General features: G+C 36.5%; 1 protein-coding gene across 2 annotated transcripts in view; it reads left to right on the top strand.

Annotated features, from left to right (window-relative positions):
- RB195_007531 (uncharacterized protein) overlaps positions 1–16,773 on the top strand; it is a gene marked incomplete at both ends in the record, with an annotated part of 166,133 nt that overhangs the window by 3,574 nt on the left and 145,786 nt on the right. The window contains one exon of one of the 2 annotated variants that reach the window (XM_064181212.1): positions 1,200–1,281. In XM_064181212.1, coding sequence (XP_064038020.1) covers positions 1,200–1,281 — 82 coding nt within the window. Of the gene's footprint in view, positions 1–1,199; positions 1,282–16,773 lie in introns of those variants that run through there. The other variant, XM_064181209.1, reaches the window with a different exon arrangement.

Genomic DNA, 16,773 nt, shown 5'->3' with positions numbered 1-16,773 from the left:
TCAAAGAGTGAGGTCAAAAATAAGAAAAAAAAACGCGCTTTTCCATTCTCGGCGAAAAATCGGCTTTTCAACCGTTTTTTTTCTCGCACGAATGGATGTTGATTTTCCCGTTTTTTTTTTCTCTCTCAATGAAATAGGTCTTAAGATGATTCGATAAATTTCTGAGGAGCGCTGCAGAACCTGCTTACGATAAACAAATAATTAAGTCAAAAGTGCGGCTCTAATTTTCCGTTCGCTGGATGAATCAAAGTAGCTTCGTACATATTTGCGTTTCGTATTTCGCATTATTCTGTTTACAGAGAGGCGGTCTGATAGAATGATACCTCAAGTGTACGTGGAAAGGGAAGAAATCACAGTTATCACCGTTTTCTTGCCGTTATTCACTGTATTTGATCATGAACCTGACTAGAATTGATGAAAATCCTTCGATAGATTGCAGGTTGCATGAAATTCTGACTGGAAACTCCTGGCTTGGGTCAAAGTTACAGTTTCTAGCCGATCCAGGAAATCCAAGACCTATTTCACTGAGAAAAAAAAAACAAGAAAATCAACGTCTATTTGTGCAAGGAAAAAAAAATCCAGGAAAGCAAGCAGCAGCCCTGATTTTCTCTGTTTTTTTTTTTCAACAACTGCGTGGGCGACAACCGATCTTCAGGTGAGTCCGTAGCGATGTGGTATGCGGTGACGTCGGTAAGGAACTGCGAGCGAGCGCTGAGCGCAGTCAGTCTCAACTTGCGATCGCTCAACATTCCTACGTACGCCAAGCTCGAACTCAAATAGATTATCGAGTAAAGGGCTATGCTCCACAAAATGCCATCTCGCACCGATCATTTCAATTCTTAGCCGTTGTTGAAGTTGCTGATCATTTGAAAATTCCTGGAAAAATCCCTAAAAAAACGAGCTATACTTTCAACTGACATTTCCCAACATTTCCCTCTTCTTGTAGAATTTATGGAAACATTACTCAGTCTCCTTTTTTCCTAAATGATATATAGCGACGATTTCTGTTTCGTTGTTGGTTTTTGCAAGCATCAGTTTCCTTAGTGACTTATTCCCCCGAGATTTAGCGTTTCGTATTTTTAGCCGTTAAGAAAAAAAAAGTTCCAAAGAGCACGAGTGCGCTTATTTCAATTTCATTCCTTTTTTTGCTTCGTTTGTCGACCAATTGTTCGCGAATCAATCAATAATCAGTTTTATAGCTCGTCCAGAGATGTCGGACTATATGCATGGACGTCTATTGTCCGCTTTGTTCCATCAGATGTTCGAGTATCAGCTTGAGGGGTTAGTGGATTTTTTTTTTGGAATTTTCTTTTTGAAGAGTCCTAGCGCTTCAATTTCTTTATGGCCACTGGTTCAAATAATTCCTCATATTATATGAATATTTAATATCTATTTTGATTCCATTGTTGTGGAATTCGTCCGAAAATATTGCATTGCACTACTCTTTGAAGCTGCGGACTGATTGTTGTGTTCCTAGAACTGATCTTTGGAAAAATTTCGCTTTCCAGAAACTAAGTGACTTAGGAAAAGTTCTTCTCAGTCCTGTCAGTCTCATAGTCCTTTATCTGATTCCATGTTCCTTAATTTTGTTTCCTTCTAGGTTTTTAAGTTAGTTTTCCTCTCTTTCGAGTTCCCTTACTTCATTTTTCTTCTTTTTTGTACTCCGTAGCTTCTGCTATTTTTCATTGCTGTGGATCAAGAGAGCACATCCAGAAAGAGGTACACCGATGTCGGTTGTCCTTTGAAAACTTCTCAAACAATAATTTCTTTGTTATTGTTTTTTTTTCTGTTGAACCGGCTAAATCCCACTTTTGGAGCAACTAATTTTAAAAATGACGAACGAATGAATTGAGAGCGGATTCCGGTTGCGGGTCGCACTTTAAAGGCATGAAAATTTAACGAAGCTTGAGATAAAAAGGTTTAGTAGATAAACGAAGGAGACCAAATTTTTTTCCTGTTTTTCCACGGATCCCACTACCATAATTTGATGTGAACTCGGAGCTAATCGAATTTTCCGAAAGTTGCATTTAAATTACGGGATTTGGGAAGTGGTAGTTAGACATTAAAAATAAAAAAAAAGAATTAAAAATTAAAAAAAGTAAAAGTAAGCAAAAAAGTCAATTAATTAAAAGTACAACTAAAAAAACAAGAATTAATATACATTTTATATTTGAATGGATTATGGAAAAGTTGATATATGTAGTCAGGCGGCTGACTAATTCATCAGTTCCTCTTCAATTTAACTCATTCACCTCAAAACTCGCGAAGCTCCTGGAAAAAATGAGCGATTTTTGATGAACGACGTCCGAACAAACAACAAATAGGATCCATCCCTTAATTATATTCTAGATACTTGAACTAGAGGGAGTGAACCGAAATACAACAAACCAAACGATTTCCAGAACGACGTTTGAACTAATTAACTATGGATCTCTGCTAATTGCAATTAGAACATTAAAATGTTTTTTTTTAAACCAGGATTCAATCAAAAAACAAAATAATCACAGGATTACTTTTTTTACATAAAGAGGTCATTTAAAACGATAATGGAAAAAAAAATAGATGAAAAACATTTTCCCTTAATTACATTCTAGAAACTTGAAATAGGGGGATGAACTCATGGACAAATCCACGCCAACTCATAAAACGCCAACAAAAATGAGCAATTTTCGTCGTTTGAACTAATTAACTATGGATCTCAATTAATTGCAATTAAAAGTTCCAAGTTCGACCTTCTTTGAATCTTGGCATCGTAGACTTTGATTGTGTATCACTTTTTAAGCAGAACCGAGATTGTTATTGGTCGTTATTCTGGCTAACGTTTCGGCGTCGTCGCCTTCATCAGAGCCTGGAAAAAACAGCAATTAAAACGTTTTCCCGTAATTATGCTCTAGAAATTTCTAGAAAAATTCGATAAACTCTCGTTCAGTAGTAGCGAATGTGTGTTCTGACAAGCTATGTATGAGTGACAGGTAAGTGGTAGCCCTCGGTCGTCGATGAGAAACTCGGATAAACGTCCGTCCAATCTCCATCATGTTTCACTCCTATGTATTCAGGATTTATCCCCGATCCAGTTGTCGATTTATTGTGCTACTACGGTATCAAACGAAGCCGCTTCTAAGCCTATCCTCCTTGTTTTCCTCGAAGAACTCTTTTGTTTTGTTTCTTGTCTTCATTCACATTTATTCACATTCTCTCATAACATTATTTTATGATTTATATTTATTGCTTTTGCTTGGAAAAGAAAAAACTTCATTGATTCGACGTAAACAGCAGTTGCTTGCTTCTATGTGCATATTTTCCGGATGAGGATTCCCAGAAAGTAACGTTGAGCTGTTTTGAAGCCATTGCATTACGTTTGATCTTCAGGAACTCTAGAAATCTTATCAAATGAACTCTTTTTTCACAAAAGGTTAGAGATATAGTAGGCCCCTTTGTTTCAGTGTTTTCTATTATTATTTTGTATTGTGTTTTTTAAACCGTTAACTTTTTACTAATATTACTTTTTTTTTTTGTTTAAATTATTTTTTTTACCTCTATGTATATACTTTGAGGATTCCGAAGAACTAAAATTGGGCTTTTTCGAAGCCATTACATCACGTTTCATTGTTTTCTGAATTATTTTCTATTTATTTCTATTTATTTTTCTATTCTATTTGTATAGTTTTTGAGCTGCATAGTTTTTGTTGAGACAGGGTCTGAACATTAGCAACTTTTACGCATTCCAGAAACTTCTATAAAGTTCCGGAGAACTCGTCCTTAATGAGACATCTACGCCCTCGTCTGTATTAGCAAATTGATCTTTTTTTAAAAAAAAAAGAGCTTTGAAGCAGTTTTCAATGCATTTTCTCTTTCATTGTCTGATGCATATGCATTTTTGAGGATTGTCATAGCTCTAAATGTGTACGTGACGGTGATAAGTGGATATCCGTGGACTTTAACGATGATGCACCCCTTTAAATTAATGAGATGCTTCGGAATCTCTTTATTTTTCTCATTTTCGAAAGTAATAGATGATTTTCAATCAGAGGAATCTTCGAGGACAATTTTGATTCCCTTTTTACCATCCATATGAATGAATTTTCCTCATTATTCTTCTGTTTTTTTTCTCTCTTCCCGCAAAGATTTTCAAAGAGGTTTCATCTAATGAGCGGATTCTTCACGCGTATGCGCATATTCCGGTCCGTCCCAGTAATTGCTCCCAGATGTTTTGTGTCGGATTTGTCCGCCACCGAAGGCGGCCGTTCGCTCCCATATGTGATTTGTCTCGTGAAATACGTAGCTTTTTCTGGACGTCTCTAGGACCCGTTCATATCAAAATGCAACTTATTTCGATCTGTTTTCTTTGACGAATAATTTCTGGAATTTTTCGACAAAATGAAGTCAGAAATGTATTCGTATGACGTTTAATGCACATAAAAAATAAAATAACAATAATAATAATAATAATAAAAAAAAATAATAGATAACATAATAAACAAGCTGAAATAATAATAAGAAATAATAATAACACAATTAAAAAAGCTAAGCATGGTGAGAGTACTGGCTAGGATTTCTGCAGGGTAATAACTCTACGTTTCAGGATTTCGCCCCCTGTATGGCGTTCTTTTCCTGCTGAAACTAGTGGCGAGGGGAGGGGGGATTTTCTATTAATATTTTTCATATTATCATTCCTATTCTCTCTTTTTCTCCTATTCACGGAAAAATTCCATGTTTATGACTTTTTGCAGTACTTTTAAATAATAACGTTATTGTTGTTAACGTTATAGTGACGTTATTAACGTTTTCCTTAACGTTTACTCCACTCTTAACTCCTTCCTCATTTTTCAATCGTAAAAATTGTCATCGCTCTAGTGTCGTGTAGAAACAGGTGTAAATTTTCCAAGGGGGAAAAAATTGTGTCCCTAAGGATTTAGCTGAATCCATAGAAATGCATTTTTTTCGCAATGATTTATTAGAGAAGTGGTGCACTTTATCTATGCTATACACCGCCTTAGAATTGATCATTTTCGGGCTGAGCTGAGTCCGCAGTTGCGTACATAGTACGATGAACAAAAAACTGACGGAGAATCCTCATTCATACATGTGGAATTGAAACAAATTGTTAGGTATCTATATCCTTTAGAGTTCAGCTTAGAATTGTAGAACTGTCAGGAAATACTGTACCCTTCCATCAGAATCTACGTTGACGACCTGTCGGAACGCAAAAGGATTCGTTCTAGCCCATTATTTTCCTATTTCGTGGGCTAAACCGCTTTAAAGGTAACTCGCCACGAATCTGGGGTGGTACGGGTTTCAGGCGGGTTATGCCTACCTACGGGGTCGTAGATTAAGGGGAGGAGGGTGATTCCGTCCATTTCTTCCTAATTACCCCGTAAAAAACGGCCCAGAAGATGCGGCGCGTGCACAAGGCTGTCGCGCTCCAATCGAACTTTATGGTTGTAGAAAATAGCGCCCCGGAACGCCCGAAGCCGTATCTTCCGGGTCGTTTTTTTCACGGCGATTAGGAAGAAATGAGCAGGATCCAACCTGTTTCTGGAAACTACGATCCCGTATAGTCTTTGACCATCGGGAATCCATGCCACGTCAGATTCATGGGGTGATGCCTTTAAAGAAGGGAGGAACTAAGGGATGTTTTCAAAAATGGCTAATTAAACTAACTTAACTATTTGGCTCGTTGGAATTATCGTTGTCAAATTAAGGCTTTAACTGGTGAGAAAAAAAAGAAGGAAAAAATTTCATATCACCTTAGTGATCACCTCTTTTGTGGTTTGCTAACGAAAATAATGCTAACGCTAACACAAAATATTAAAAATTGTTAAAAAGAACCGTACTACACAATAACAGTCAGAAATTATATTATATATATATATATATATATATATATATATATATATTATATTGATTATATTCTTATTTAAATTCTGTTAGCAACAAGTATTTCAATAATTAAAAAAAAAAATACTCCGAAAGTTTTCAATAATAGTTTTTAAGTTGAAACTTCGGCAAAAACATAGCTGTAATTTCCCCTAAAATCCAGTTAAGGTTTGCTTTGATTCATGCAGAGCTGCAACCGGGCAGTATGTTCGGTTCTGACTAGAAAAATCACAATGGGGCTGTCGATTCATTCTGCGATGCATCCGTGATGCATTCCTTCGATGATTCGTCCAATTAATAAAATTCGAACTTGTGGGCAGTTTTCAGACTGGGTTGAGACATTGCTTAGCTTAGTTAAATGCATCGTGGGGTAGACTTTGCTAAAGATCCATTAAAGGCATCACCCCACGAATCTGACGTGATATGGATTTCCGATGGTCGAAGTGCAAAAACGAGTAGGATCCCGCTCATTGCTTCCTAATCGGCCCAGAAGATGCGGCTTCGAGCGTTCCAAGGCGCTATTTTCTACAACAAGTTCGATTGGAGCGCGTCAGCCTTGTGCACGCGCCGCATCTTCCGGGCCGTTTTTTTACGGCAACTAGGAAGAAATGGACGGAATCGCCCTCTCCTCCACAATCTACGACCCCATATAGGCATTGCCCATTCGTACCATCCCAGATTTGTGGCGGGTTGCCTTTGAACCGGTTACAGTGCGACTTGGACATGATGATGATTTGAAATTCTGAAATTTGACAGTTGTCCGTGATAAGGACGTGGGATTACGAGAGCGAAGTCACATTCAAATTTCTATCCTCTAAAGATTTCTTGAGATAGACGAACTTTTTCTTTTCTTTCTGTTCAGAGAAATATCTTATTATAGGGAAACGTATATACTCAGTGAGAATTCCATAAAATTATTCAATAACAATAGTGAACAGTGTGGAAAAGTGACCAAGTAGAGAAAATTGACAAAAAAGGTGGAGTTCCCGTATAAATTTCGGGGAGATCTCTAGGAACGAACCAAAAATTTGGAATCAATGACTGGGAGAGAAGAAGCGTTATCAGATGGTTAGGAAGGTGTCTCCTTGGGCCAATTGTCCTCAACTATGCACTACACTGAAAACTGAACTAAAATTACTCGCTTTTGCGCCGAAGGAGCACCACTTCTCTGCGGCCACGTTCTGAAAAATGTCGTCATGGAAAACGGGCGTTTCCATTTCGAAATTTTTCTCGAACAAAGAAGTTTTACAGATTCCTCTTGTTTTTTTTTGGCTTTTTCTTGTGTTGCTGTCCTTTCGTGTAAATTTTCCAAAATCTTAAAGATACAACCCTTAGACTAGTTTTCTTCACTACTCGTACTCGATAACAATATTAGGAAACTATCCTCGTTTTGTCAGGGACCTTTCAGTGGTAATTTTATTATTATTATTATTATTATTATTATTATTATTATTATTATTATTATTATTATTATTATTATTATTATTATTATTATTATTATTATTATTATTATTATTATTATTATTATTATATAATTAGTGTCTCCTAACAATGATGATTAGTGGTTCCTGGCTGCTTATATACTTTTCAAATTTTCAAAAATACTCGACTTTGCTTTTTTTTCGCTCCCTTGCCGGAATGGTGGAGTCTGGATCTCAAAACAAGAACACAATTAGCAGCTTTTGGAAGAAAATTCTCACTTGTGCTCATCTATTTGGAATTCGTCAATTCCATTGTGTGCATCGCTCCGGGAAAGCGCTGACGACGTCATTCAATCTGGCAACGTGCCAATTGTTTCCTCGTAATCTTTTCACTGTCGCCGTGAACACATGCTGGCTAATAAAAACATAAACAAGCGGCATAGGTTGATAGTTTGCCATGACAGACGCTTTAACTGTCAGCTCATGTCGTTGCAATTGTCATCAAACGGTTGTCATCAGCAAATTTAATTCTCACTAATCATTTCCTTTCTTAAAAGCATCACGCCACGAATCTGGTGTGGCATGGATTTTCTTTGGAGTATACCTATATCGGGTCGTAGATTATGAATACAGGTGTGGTTCTGTTCATTTCTCCCTGTATCACTGTAAATAGACGGCTTCAGAATATGGTTCCTTACGACGTCCTCTATTGCAACGCGCCACCCTTTCGCTCCGCCCCCTCCTCCGATTCGTCGAAAATCCATTCGGACGCAGGCAATTCATTTCATTCGACGAATCGCAGATGGGGGCGGGGCGCAAGGGTGGCTGCGTTGCAATAGAAGACGTCGTAAGGAACCGCACAGCGAAGCTGTCTGTTTACAGTAATGCAGGGAGAGATGAGGGCAACCACCCCCGTATTCATTATCCACGACCCGATGTAGGCATGCTCCAACGAAAATCCATACCACACCAAATTCGTCGAGTGATGCCTTTAACGACCTAAGTGGTGAATCTAATTAACTTACGTAGCTGTTAGTGCAATTCTCCTAAAATTTCCAATTTCCTCGACGAAATCCAAGATTTTAGAAAACATAGCGATCGGGAAATAAAGCTGTGCACGCATGCATGTGGTTCGCCTGCGATCTGTGTTCTTCCAATGTCCACTGGTTTTTTGCCCACAAATCGATAATCTATGTTGATCCCAAGGTTGTTGCGATTCTGAGAAATCCGTCACACTAATACCATAAATTCGTGAAGAGAACGTACGGGGTGTGTGTGTGAACTTTCGGTTTCGACGAACGACGAACGACCACGGAATCTCTCATCGAAACGATCAGTGGTGTGGAATGGAATAGAGCGATCGTCTCTCACGTCTGCAACTTTCACTTGATCAGCTGCAATCAGTTGATCAATCAAAACAATTGGAGATAGTTCATCCATACTGTTTTGATCTCGTCAATGATCGATGATGTGCTAGATGCTGCGCGAAGCATTTTTTCTTCATTTTTTTGGAGAGTTTTTTCCCCTGGGAACGTTCTCCGTTCACAATTTTCTTTTTTCGAATATTTATCTATCATTGAAAATCGATTAGAAGGTCACAGTTTTTCAGTTTATTTATTTATTTTCACACTAAATAAATCAAATGTGCGGGGTAACGATGATGATATGTCGTAGTGTAAAACTCAACCACGTACACGGAACCGTAATCACGTTTTTTTTGCTTATTCACTCATTCCTGTAATCCTTGTTCTTTTTCTTGTTTTCTTTTTTTCGTCAAGCTATTTTCTGGAAAAATCCACAGAAAACACGAATTCTCTTGACGTTCCCCAGCGAAACGTCACAGATGCTTTCTTCTTGTTCTTCTTCCTCTTGTTTCCTTTTTTTCGTCTAGCTATTTCGTGGAAAAATCCACAGAAAACACGAATTCTCTTGACGTTCCCCAGCAAAACATCACAGATACTATGTGATTTTGCAGAATTTCAGCTGCAAACTCTTCTAAATATCCACTAAATGAGGCTATTGTATAAGGGCATCGGCAGTTTTTTTTAGTCGGTCGCGGCGAGTAACGGTCGGTCCGTCGGTCGGTCGCTCTGCTGTCGCACCAACCGCTACCACCGCCGTTCTTCGGTTCCCGCCATTTTTCCGCGTCGTCCCGTCGTCGCCCTCGTCGATGATATCGAACCAGATTTTTCCTGAAGTTGTTGTTGAATTTTATTTTACCCATGGGCGGGACTCTATCGTCCAATGGATTTCATAGTAATCGATTCTTCGAAAACGAAAAGAACACAAACTTTTCTCAGCGCTTTCTTTCTTTCTTTCTTTATCAGATAGTGTTCCGTTCTGGTTTGATAAGGTGGGATTAAAAGTAGTTAGCAGCTTTGAAGTAAGCCCATCTTTCTTCACAAGACTTTTTCAATTTCACTAAAGTACTTTAGTAAGTAAATAAAAAAAGTAAAAAAAGTAAAGTAGTTTAGTAAGTGAGTAGTAAATAAGTAAGACTTTAGTTTCAGTAAAGCAGGATTTTTCTTAGCTCGTGCAGAAAAATAAAAACAGAGGAAATTTTTAGCGATTCTCATGAAATCACCGTGACTAGGCTTAAATTTATTTTTTATATATTTTTATGCCAACACTTCTGTCCTCTTCTTTAATAAAATATAATAATATAATGACAATATATATATATATAATAATATGATGTAATGTAATAAAATAAGTAATAATAAGTAATAATAATAGTAATAATAGTAATAATAACAGTAATATAACAATATAATGTAATGTTTTTATACCATAAAATATAATTTGCTAAGTTCTCAAATAAGGACCATTCCGGTCAAGATATTTCTGTCAACGAATATTAATGTTGTTTGATTATTTAGAGTTTAGAATTTCTTTTCGTTTAAGGACACAATAAATTTTGTTAAGATGGTTTTTGCACCTGCTTTGTAGATTAAGAACGGTTGTTCCCTGGAAAAAATTAATGAGATATTTACGGAAACGGTAATTTGTTCATGAACGTACAAGGTGAAGCAGGTCTACGTTGCCTGATTCAATACATTACATCTATACATACGTTAGACATCTTCGTTAACCCCAATAGATTCAGGCTAGAAAAAGTTGAATTTCAAAAAGGAATTGTAGATGAAATCGGCAGCAATATGTACAGCGTCAGACAGTGATCATGACACTTTCTTTTTGGTGCACATTTTTTTTTAATTGAAAGTGATTTTTAACTTCTTTTCGGTCGAGTTATTGTACTTATTGTACTTTGTATTATAGTTTCGAAATTCTCCTCTCGTCGCTCGTCGCGATCCAATTGAAAAATTACTCATTTTTTGCTTGGAAGAAAAAGAGATAAGGGCGGTTCCAGGCGACAGATTCGACATTCGCTCACGTCATGATGAATGTATCGATCTATTTTTTTTAAACTTTGCACTTCCACTCAAATATATGACCTTGAACGATCCGCGTTGAGCTCTTTTAAAACTTTATTTATTGATTTGTTTATTTACCTGTTTAAGTGGACCAGTTTCGATAATTAGTCAATTAGTCGTTGTGGTACATCGGATGATCTGCAAGCAAAGGCATTACCCCGCGAATCTGACTTGGTATGGATTTCCGACAGTCAAAGGCTACACGGGATCGAAACGGTTGGGATCCTGCTCATTTCTTCCTAATCCCCGTAAAAAAACGGCCCGAAAAATGCAGCTTCGAGCGTTCCGGGGCGCTATCCTCCACAACGAGTTCGATTGGAGCGCGCCAGCTGTGTGCACGCGCCGCATCTTTCGAGGCGTTTTTTTACGGGGCAATTAGGAAGAAATGGACGGAATCACCTTCCTCCGCATAATTTACGACCCTGTATAGGCATAACTCACTTGAAACCCGTGCCACTCCAAATTCGAAATAAATCTGCATTCTGCAATAATTACACCCGTTTTTTTTCTTTTTTGGAGTTTTTCTGTAGAATTCATTCCATCTTTTCCCTTTATTTTTTTCCTAGTTTTTCAAGTTCGAGTTTTTTTCCTATTTGTCAAATCGTTAATTAACTAAATAAATAAATAATAAGTAAATAAATAAATAAAAATAGTTAAATACTGACAATGTACATCTATTATATAAATTACTTATGTACAATTGACAGATAAACAAATAAATAAATAAATAATCCTAACAAGCAATTGTTTTCTGCTAAATATGTTGTTAATGGACGGCGAATCTCGAACTTTCCATTTCTCGGCAGGAAAAATTCCTCGGCGCGACCTTTTCTGTAGCATTTCCTGCAGCAAGATCTTGAATTTCGTGAAAGCTGAAACTTTTTCTGCTAGCGTTCTTTGAGGAGAAAAAAAACAACACTCCCAGCCGCATAAATACCAGTTGTCCTTTCTCAGACACTTTTCTTTTCGCGTTCGTTATCCTTTCGCATCGAAGAAATAAGTGGAGCGTTCACACTTTTTTTCTCCTCGTGATATTTTATGGGTTTAGCTTTGACGACGTCGGGCATAAGGAAATTCGTCGTATATCGTTTTCATAATGTTTCCATGTGGAAGTGAATTGATTTATGGATCAATTCGAACAAGTGAATCCGGCAGAAACATTGCAATAAAACCCTAAACATGAACGATTGATTTTATAGCGATTTTCCGCATTAAAATGTGATGTATGAAAATTTAAAGGGGCGTGGTTTTTGAATCGGAGAAAACGCACCCGGGGAAGAGTGAGTGAAGAGCGGATCGGAGACGCAGCGGTAGGGGGAAACGTTTATCCTTTATCTCGATTTTATATCTGTTCGGTTGGTCGCATGCGCTTTTCTCTTTTCGCGATTTTTCCCCGACATTTCTTCATATTCTCCGGAGATTAATCCTATTTCTCACTTTCTTTTTTTGTTCGCCTCCAATCTCCATTTTGATCGAATTCGCCTCAAAACATAATTTTATTTTTATTGTTGACTTTATTTTAAAAATGTTTCTTTTTAGATCAGAGTTTCAATATTATGCAAGAAAATCTGAAATAATTCGTTGGGAATTTCTTTTTTGTACACTAGAAAATGTCCTTTTAGAGACGATAACGGGAAAACGGAAAAATTTTGGAGGAAATGCATTAACCAAGCAGCAAAAAAAAACTTTCCAAAATTTTTCCATTTTTTTGTTGCCCCGAAAATTCTTATTGTTTAAACTCTTTTCTTTAATTTATTTGGTTGTCCGGATTTTCTCTTTTATTTTACAGTAATCTTACTCTTTTTTTTTCTCCAATTTACACAAACCTCTCTTAAGTACACTATTGGAGAGTCTATGTGAAAAATTGCTTAGAACTCCGTTTTTTTTTCTTGATATACGTATCTTAATTAGTTATTAAAGAAGTTAAATTATTACTTTGTAGCTTGAATTCTAAGTAGTCACTAAATAAGTACTATTTTTTTCTTTAATACTAAGTACCAACTTATCCAAATCATCTTGAATAAAAATGAAAAGTCAAAAGAAAAATCTAGAATTCTATGGTTGGCCGTCTGGAAAATCATGTATTTAATCTTAGATTTTTTAACCTTCCAGAAAATGAAAAAAATTGCATTTCAACATATTTTTGAACACACTCTGTATGTACTGTGCACGTAGCAGCTGTATTTATCCAGACGATAGTTATTCCCATTAAATCTACGAATTCATCGAGTGCAAATTTACGAAATCACCATTTCCGTACGAGCGTTGTTGCAAGCAACCACTGCTTCTTTAACTTACGGGAACGGTAACGCCGATATTTGTGCATTTACGTATTCATGCTAGTAACAGTGGCTTGTGCACTCCGAACTGTTTTATTTACTCTGAAAAGTGTACATATCTAGAGCTATTATGAATCGGCTTGTAGCTCGGAATTTTCTGGAATTTTTCGAATTTCTCTGCTAACTGAATGAATCATGTATCGGAATTTCATTAGATCCAGCATGCAGCGCTGCGAATAAAATCCTCGTGCGAACAAATCATCCGTTGGTCGGCTGAAAAACGCATTGTTTCATGACAAACATTATGTTTTCGAAGCTTACGTTCTCTTATTTCTGACGTCATAATGGAACTGGAGCTCCTAAAGGGTTTGGCTGTGATGTTTTCGGATCTCTGGACGATGCTGCCGCTGAAGAAATACGTTCAAATGCGTTCTACGCAGCGCTGGTTGCTATTTCGGATCAAATATGGATTTATATCCAGGGAATTTAGATGACAGTGGGGAAACATTCCTTAGAGGCGATATTCCAAACATTTTTCTCAGGAAATCAAATTTCCGGCGATAAAAACTTGAACACACTAAAAACAAAAATAATAATAAATATAAAACATAAAAAACATAAAAATAATAATAAATATAAAACATACAGATAAAAACACTTGAAGCTGGGCGCTATGGCACCAAACACATTCACCCTATTTCGGATCAAATATGGATTTATATCCAGAGAATTTAGACGACATTAAGAAAACATTCTTGAGAGCGCGGATTTTTCTCAGGAAATCAAATTTCCGGCGATAAAAATCACTTGAAGCTGGGCGCTATAGCACCAAACACATTCACCCTTGGGTATTGCTAACGAAGTTGACACATTTTCGCTCGCCGCTGCCGCTGCCGCTGGCGACGAATCGCCGACGTGCGCGGCAGCGTCAGTTCAGAAGACGTCATCACTGTAATGTTGACGTCGTAGGTCGTCCGCGGGTGGTCCGCGTCGCACATTCGTGCATGACTCACGGTTCACGGGCACGGGCTGAGCTATTTGTCATTTTCTAGCTTCAGAGTACATTTTTTTGTGTCCTAAACATATATGTATTCAACGGAACAATGTTTTGACTGCATATCGTCACGTTTTAATTGATTTAAAAATTTAATTTTTGTTATTTCTTCCAAATGAAAACCTTCTCTTTTCCGTTCAAAATAGTTCAAAGTGGTGAAATGGCTTTTTATAACTTAAACTTTTTTCTAACTTTTTCTAACTTTTTCTAGTAACGAACGCACTCTTCTTTCCCTTTTTTGGACACGCCTTTACTTTATAATTACTAGTTTGCCATATATTAAAAAATGGTCCAGTATTATGGTCACAAGAAATTCGTTAATTCTCCTAACCTCACACCTTCCCTCAAGCAAATAGGCAGTAAAGAATACCGTACGCCTTTGTAGCATACAAGGATCGTGGAGTCTCAGTTTATGTGTTTTAATACATCACAAATGTGCTATATATTACTTTTTAAACACTTTTTATACGAATTATCTATTTGTTATTCTTATACGAATTATTACGAATTGTACTACTTTTTAATCAGAACCAAGACTGTTATTGATCTTCATTTTTTATACGTTTTTACATTTTTTCACCTTCTCTTTTTCTACATTTTTTTGGAAGTCTTTTTAATAAGAAACACTAACAAAATATATCGTCAGCATTGTTCGACGCATATCGTAAGATTATTTTTCATAGCTATTTTCTTTTTTAACTTTGAATCCTTTAATTCTGGATTACTGTAATGTGCTGATGGAGTAGAATATCATGTGAATAAATCGGAGCGAACCTGTCACTTTCAGTCTTCGGGTCGTTCATGTGGCGGAGATGACTCCAGAGCCTCATGCTTCCCTAATGATTCAGATTCTGGATAGTTCCATTATCCGGAAACTTAGCTTTGGATTTGAATTTGTTTTGTAAATTTCCGTGAAACATTTTCGTGTACTCTTCATTCCATGTCTTCCTGAAAGATTTCCTCAGGAAGATAAAGGAGAATTTTGCAACGAAGAAAAGAAAAATAAACGAAAATCCTTGCAAGAAATTCATTCCTCTTTCATTTCATTGGGTGATGCTCCATTTTTCCATACTTTTTCTCATTAACTGTTAATATTACTGCTAAAATCCCAAAATAATAATAATAATAGTAATAGTAGTAAACAAATAAATAATAAATGGTGAATAAAAGCGTTTCCAAATAAATTCAAAAATAAATCAATGGATATTTTCAAAAATCATTTTTAGGTTCGCTAGATAAATAGCCGTTGAGTTGAGGTTTTATTATAAATTATTATTTATACTCGTAACATCCACCATTTTTAGTCTAAAATCGTACTATTAAACTATTATTATTATTATTATTATTATTATTATTATTATTATTATTATTATTATTATTCACTATATATTTCTATTTATTACACTATGTTATATACTTTTTACTATTACTTACACTATAGGAATTACTAGAAATTACTTATACTATTGGACCTATTGAGGAAAATTGAAAAAAACGGCATTATTTGATTTTGATGGTTGTCAGGAATCCATACAACTTTTCTATTGTTTCTGGATAGCAGTTAGGAATTTATAGTTTATTTAAATTAGGTACATATGTGTATGCACATGTCTAACTTAAAAAAACTATAAAATCCTAACTTAAATAAAAACTAAAAATAAAAAAAATAAAAGTAAATAATAAATAAAATAAATTTCTACTTATCTATTTTTTCATGCTTCCTTATCGCTACTTCTTTTGCCTTGCTGTTTTCTGTGAAAGTAGAAGGATGAAGGAAAATTTTGCAACGAAAAAAAGAAAAATAAACGAAAATTTTTGCATGAAATTCATTCCTCATTCATTCCATAATACTGAAAAATATCTGCTTTTCTTGTTTTGAAGAGCACCATAGAATCATTTTGTCTCACATCCAATTCATCACATCAAAATGATCGAAGCCGTAATTACGGACTAGAATTAACAGCTTTTCCCGTGCTGAGATATTGCTACTTACATGGCATTAGAGCGTATTTAATAGAATAGACGTGATGAAAACAATTTCCAACCCTCTTCTGCTCTCATTTTCCTTTCATTCGCCCCGTTATTTCTCCATCTGCTGTGATTTTCATGTCAATGCTTGGAAAAATATGTCGAGAAAGTTCCAAATAGTTGAAATCAATGTTGTTGAGAAAGTGTTTGAGAAAATGCAGATATAGCATGATTCCTAAAGGCAGCGAATCACGAAATTGACGTCGTTAGGATCTTTCCACGAATAGATAAAGGTAGGGGCATGGTTAGCGAGTATAGAAGTGACCACGGCCAACAGTGAGATCGAGCTAGCTGACGGAGAAAGGGCGTGTGAAGGAGCCTTATGTGGTTCAGTCTTCCCAACGATGCAACTTATTACGCGATAGAATGCGGGCAGCTTCGTCGTCGTCCAAGTTACGTAATTTAATATAGGGGATAAAAGGATGAAGTTAATCAATCCGCTTTGGATGCGCCACCACGTTCGCTTCAATTCAGGATCGTTTGAGGTTTACGAACGTGTAACTGACCTACAAAATGACTTCAGGGGGGTCAAGTCAGTGTTTTTATCCTCCCAGACAAATCTTATACCAATTCATTGAGCCCAGAGGGATGTAAGGCTTGGTTAGCACTAGGGCGGATTCGAACCCCAGATTGATCGTGCAGACAGCGGACCTCTTACCGACTCCGCTACACTCGCCCCA

This window comes from Necator americanus, chromosome I (genome assembly GCF_031761385.1).
Source record: "Necator americanus strain Aroian chromosome I, whole genome shotgun sequence".
Taxonomy (NCBI): domain Eukaryota; kingdom Metazoa; phylum Nematoda; class Chromadorea; order Rhabditida; family Ancylostomatidae; genus Necator; species Necator americanus.
Note: the sequence above shows the minus strand (reverse complement) of the source record. Positions and strands in the feature narration are given on the sequence as shown.